Source organism: Sceloporus occidentalis, unplaced genomic scaffold (genome assembly GCF_023333645.1).
Source record: "Sceloporus occidentalis isolate IW3139 unplaced genomic scaffold, rSceOcc1.0.p SCAF_45, whole genome shotgun sequence".
Classification (NCBI taxonomy): Eukaryota; Metazoa; Chordata; class Lepidosauria; order Squamata; family Phrynosomatidae; genus Sceloporus; species Sceloporus occidentalis.
Window position 1 is genome coordinate 2,886,476 of NW_028317025.1, and position 5,822 is coordinate 2,892,297.

Consider the following 5,822-nt stretch of genomic DNA (forward strand, 5'->3'; position numbering starts at 1 on the left):
TCTGGTACCAACAACCATGCCAAGTTCAAAGTCACTTAAATATTCTTTCTTCCCCATTCTGATGCTCGATTTGAACTTCAGCAAGTTGTCTTGACCACGTCTACATGCCTGAATGCATTGAGTTGCTGCCATGTGACAACAATTGAACAGGTGAATCTAATAAAGTGGCCAGTGAATATATATATATATATGTAGTTTTGTGTAATATTTCCTGTTGCATTCCTTGGCTAGGGCTTTACACAGGTGTGTTATTGTGTATATTGTGTGATGTGTACACTGGAGGTATATATACTCAGAATAAGTACCTGATTGCCCGGCCGGATGCTTTGGGAGAATTTTGGGACATGCAGGAAATACCCGTTCTGAGGAATTCGGAGCTATATGCTCATATATGGGCATTTTATTAACCAGCCAGTGAGATTGCAGCGGGCGGGGCTTCTGGGACAGACACTGACTCAATCAGAGGAAACTGACTCAGACAGAGACAGACTGATTGAGTAGAAGTTAGGGGGAGGGACAGACAAAGAAAAAGTATCTCACTCGGCCGAGTGAAGAGTAATCCGAAGTAAAGCGAAACAGCTCCCTACCCCCCTCAGGTACAAGATGAGCACCCAATTCAACAAGGGCCCTTCTTACGGCCTGTCTGCAGAAGTGAAGAACAAGGTAAGGTTTGGGGGCCGCATCTGCCGGGAAAGGTGTCGGGGCGCTAGAGAAGTTAGAGGTCGCTGATGATTGGTGACAAGGGAGTCTGGATTCCCGGGAAGGGAAGTGTGGAGTTGCGCATCTCTTCACAGGGAATGGGCTTCGGGGTTAAAGACATTGGCGGGTAACTGGTGGGTCCTGAGGGGTTGTTCAGGGGTCGTAGGATAACTTACGGGACGTGCAGCTAAATACAACTGCTAATTAGTAGGGGTAATTAAATTAATCAGGTGGCAGGGCTCCGAGTTGAGGCGCAGGGAGAACACAATGCTCCTGAAGTGCACCCCTGCGGACACACCTTGGTTTACCGTCTTCTCTTCATCACTTTACTGAGACCCCACCCAAGCAAACACGGATATACCGAAACTTCTCCAAATGTACGTTTCTCCGGTAACCGTCCGGGACATCTTTCGTTAACGATTCTCTGGATTGCTGCCCCATCTCTGCCTTCCAACTCCTTGGTCACTCTCCCTCTATCTGGAAATCTCAGGACCATATTTTAACCCTCTAAGGGAAGGACAGCATTGTTTGTGGAAGAAAAAAAAAAGCACTTCAGGGCATAATGTACTTTTAATTTATTATAACACAGCTATCATTTGGGGTTTGTCAACAGACGTCTCCCCTGAAGTGGAACTATAACTCCCATGATACTCAGCCAGCATGCATCCATACAAGAGATGTACGTGTGGGCTCCAATGCTCGCATTGGTACTCAGCCTACTAGGCGAGGCGTTTCACTTGCGAACATACCTGCAGAAAGGTGTAATTCATACTGCTTGCAAGCAGGGCCCCCGTAACCTGAAGTATAAGTTTATCTTTGTCTATTCTAGTTTTGTCATACGCTTTGAATTTATGATCTGTAAGAGGTGACGTGTGAAGTGTTGGGTCTGGCCTAGCTGGGCTTAAGTAAATAGTTTAGAATGCTTTTATCTAATGGAACCCATTAGGTGAGCTGAACTAAACCTGAAGATGGCTTGTAGGACATTCACTGCAGCTTGAGTCCTGTGAGTGGCAGAGTTGTCTCTTTAAACATAATAGTGAATGGGGCGCAGTGTGTTCACTTGGGGTATTTAGACACCAAATCAGTCCTTAGCGGATTAATGGGACAGATTAATGTCACTGGCAGCCCCGCTAAAGAAGAATGTGTATTAAAGTAATCAATGAGTACCTTACTATATATCCTTCCAAGCTAAAAACGGACCTACCTGATATAGAAGCTGCAGCTCTGCAGCTGCCCTCATCCTCTTGGTCCAGTGATTCTTGCCACTGTTTGGCCGCTTGAAGCAGCCACCCACATGGTTCACAGAGCCAGTGCCTGACTGGAGGTAAGTATATCGCGTGCACTGACGATAGCAAGGAGGTGGAGGGAAGGGGCACATTAATTCTGCAGAACCCCCCCCATGTTTTCCGGGGAGGCAACCGTTCACCAGTCATATGCTGTAATCATATAGTATACAAAAGCTAACCTACACTTGTAGTCTACTGTCCCAAACAATAAATACCTAGTAGAGTTGCCTCCCAAAAAAACCACTAGCTAATCACTCGCGGGAATGCACCTATTAAAATCAATCTCTCTGCAGGGTGTCTCGTCACTCATTAGAGCTGGCGAGCGGTGCTGAGCCAGAGAAATGTTTGTCGGAACACATCTCCAGCAAGGCAGATATCTGGGGGACAGGGAGACTGGTATTTGTGCAAAAAAAACATTCCAGTGCATATCATGGCTGGCACGTACATCAGTAATTCATGCACCATGTCCTAATTCACTTACTCTAGAGAATCTTGCCATCTATTATTCCTATTTATAGTTTTATATGGAACCATCATATTCGGTAGCTCTGTACAATGGGTCTACACACAGCCTGGTGAAAGAATAGAAACCCAACATTCTACAGGAAGGGGTTTTTGATTCTGGATAGTACGATTTGAAGTTTAGTGAGGAAGGAAATACAACTATAATGACACTCTCCTATTCTTCAGTGCAAGATGACTCTCCCGGCGGCGTGACTCTGATCTAATGAGAAGGAACCTTCCCTGTCTGCTAATATGAATCTTTTTAATATGCCCTCAACAGCACATTATTTACCCGGAATATGTTTTCGTAAACACTAGTAGCCCTATGGCCAGATTTCTCTAGGGACCTGTTAAAAGTGGCCGCTTAGTGTCCCAGCATACAGAATCGTCAGAAGGCAATGCTCGGTGTCTTCAGATACGTTGTGCAGAGTAACACCAGGTGAAGGAAGCTGCGTGATTGCAAGACAGGAAGGGGTGCACAATGAAAGGGGAAATTAACAATATCTGAAATCCTTTACCGACCAAGAAACCCACGTTCGTGATGCGTGACGGCAGTGTTGCTTTCCACGCAAAGCCTCTAGCTTGTTCTGTGTGTCAGTAAATGTACAATGGTAGTCTAACCATAGAGTGGTAAATAAATACATCATGATGGGAAGAGATTGTTGTATTATGAATAGGGATGGACAGAAGGTCCAAGATGTGTCTTTTTTTTTTTTTTCTTTTTTTTTTAGTTAACCGCATTCTTTTCTTATTGCATTTAAATGACGTTGTATGTTGGGGCAACAAAAGGGTTTTTGTATATCTGTCCTGGTAGATCTGAGGTGGTGTTCTACATCGTGACTCTATACCGCACGCCCTTTTCAGTTTGGTTTCTTTGCTTGCGGGTTGAAACAGGGATAATTACTCAATACGGGTAGCATTACACGCACACGTTGAGCCATGGGGGAAATCTGGAGAATCGAGCTGTTCATTTTAATAGCATAGCTTTGTTGTCTGTCTCTTTTCAGCTTGCACAGAAGTACGACCCTTCCACAGAGGTGGAGCTGAAGGTCTGGATAGAAGAGGTCACTGGAATGTCCATTGGGCCAGACTTCCAAAAAGGGTTAAAGGATGGTGTCATCCTGTGCGAGTGAGTATACAGTAGTCAAAGTTAACAATTTAGTAAATCACCAACGTTAGACGCTAAGCATCCTATGATGCCCACCTGGAACAGTGAAAGGTGGAAAGAAATGTTAAAGACCTCTGCTTATGGACCAAATTTATTAACCTCCTGTAATTTTTTGATCCTGTAGACTCATGAACAAACTCAGACCGAACTCGATCCCAAAAATAAATGTCTCCAAACAAAACTGGCACCAGGTAAGAAGTTGTGACTGCAGGAGTAAGGTGATTCATTAAACTTTTAGGGATAATTTGGCAAGATTAATATTGATCGTGCTGGGGTGTCCCCAGATCATGTGTAGTTCAAAGATTTCCATGAATGTTGAACTGACATTCTATCAAAAACATACAGGGGATATTTCATCATAACGCAATCATCCTTAAAATATTAAAATACACTGTAAGTGATTGTATATATGACTTCCCCCCCTTCTTACAAAAAAACCTCTCATTTCTATTTCAGCTTGAGAACCTCTCCAACTTCATCAAAGCCATGTCTCTGTATGGGATGAAATCTGTAGATCTATTTGAAGCCAATGATCTCTTTGAGAATGGAAATATGACGCAAGTACAAGTGTCTTTGCTGGCGCTAGCCGGATTGGTGAGTATCGACAAGGGAGACTACTTTGTAGATAACCCATATTTGCCTAAAATACTACAGAGACAAGTGTTTTGTAGGATGTAACATGGAGCTTTGGAGAGTCTCTTGAGACATGCACACCTGATAAGGCATATTTTATGCTACAAATTCATTATATATTTTTGATGTTTTTAATGTGTTTCTTATATATTCTTTACCTCTTAGGCAAAAACGCGGGGTCTGCAGAGTGATGTTGACATTGGTGTGAAATACTCGGAGAAGCAAGAGAGAAACTTTGATGAGCACACAAAGAAAGCAGGACAGTGCGTTATTGGGCTACAGGTGAGAAAAGCTGTAAGGAGGCGTTAGCATGCGGGAGAGTTGTCTATCAGTATTGGTAGGAAGTAAACTTTCTGATTGTACTGTACTGTAGAGTGCAGTCTCTGCCCTGGTTAACGCCTTTCAATCTGTCTCACAGATGGGTACAAACAAGTGTGCCAGCCAATCTGGGATGACTGCATATGGTACAAGAAGGCATCTGTACGACCCAAAGCATAACATTCTTGCACCTATGGACCATTCCACTATCAGCCTGCAAATGGGTACCAACAAAGGCGCCAGCCAGGTAAGAGAATAGGATTCCCCATTAATGTTTTTGTTTTGTGTATATGAAAGTGTAGCGAAGGCTCAAAATATAAATACGTTTTATATTTACTGGTTTACATATGCTTATTTCCTTCGTTGTTTTTACACAAAGAGTGAAAAAACAATTCCATGAACAAGTGAATAAATAATAATAAAAAGATTCCCAAAGTACTGCAACAACCCAGAAAAACACTCCTCTGGTGTTTAAAATGATTTATACAACATAAGTTGTGCTATTAATCTATAACTTTTAGTTTATACCGTATTGCACAGTTTATATACATACATATTTTTTTTTCTCCCCATGTATATGCGCCCCATGCTGTATTAATCATTATTTATTCATACCGTGGTTTGTATGTCAATTATCACCAATGTGTGGCAATGCCTCTATTTATTACTTACAGTACACTTAAGTGCTGTCACTACCATTTATAATGTATTGTACAATCTTCTAGGTGGGTATGACTGCTCCCGGGACCCGGCGTCACATATACGATACCAAAACAGGAACAGAAAAATGTGATAACTCATCCATGTCGCTGCAGATGGGTTACAGTCAGGGCGCCAACCAGAGTGGGCAGATTTTTGGCCTTGGACGGCAGATTTATGACCCCAAATATTGTCCCCAGGGCAACCCTAACAATCTGTCTCAAACAAACCCGGATGAGGAGGAGGGCTACTCACAGCATCACTATGCTCAGGAGCAGGAATTCTAATCCTCTGGTACAATATGATTCATCTGAGGTTGGGGGTAGCAGTCTTGTGCTATCATGGGCTTTTGAATTCATCTCTTACAACAATACTACAGTAGGTTTTAAGTGTAAAATAAGAATTATACACTACCATGATTTTATTTTAATAAACAAAGCTGCCACTTTTTAATTATATATTCTAATAGTAGTTACAGAGGTTGCTCAGGGTGAGGATCCCCTTTGATTTCTTCC

General features: G+C 42.6%; 1 protein-coding gene across 1 annotated transcript; it reads left to right on the forward strand.

Annotated features, from left to right (window-relative positions):
* Window positions 1-603: 603 nt before the first annotated feature.
* Window positions 604-5,594, forward strand: LOC149289467 (calponin-2-like). The gene is made up of 7 exons (XM_089490532.1): window positions 604-663; window positions 3,497-3,618; window positions 3,782-3,848; window positions 4,114-4,251; window positions 4,456-4,572; window positions 4,709-4,855; window positions 5,334-5,594. Exons 1-7 carry the CDS (start codon window positions 604-606, stop codon window positions 5,592-5,594), a joined length of 912 nt encoding a protein of 303 aa, XP_089346658.1.
* Window positions 5,595-5,822: the final 228 nt, after the last annotated feature.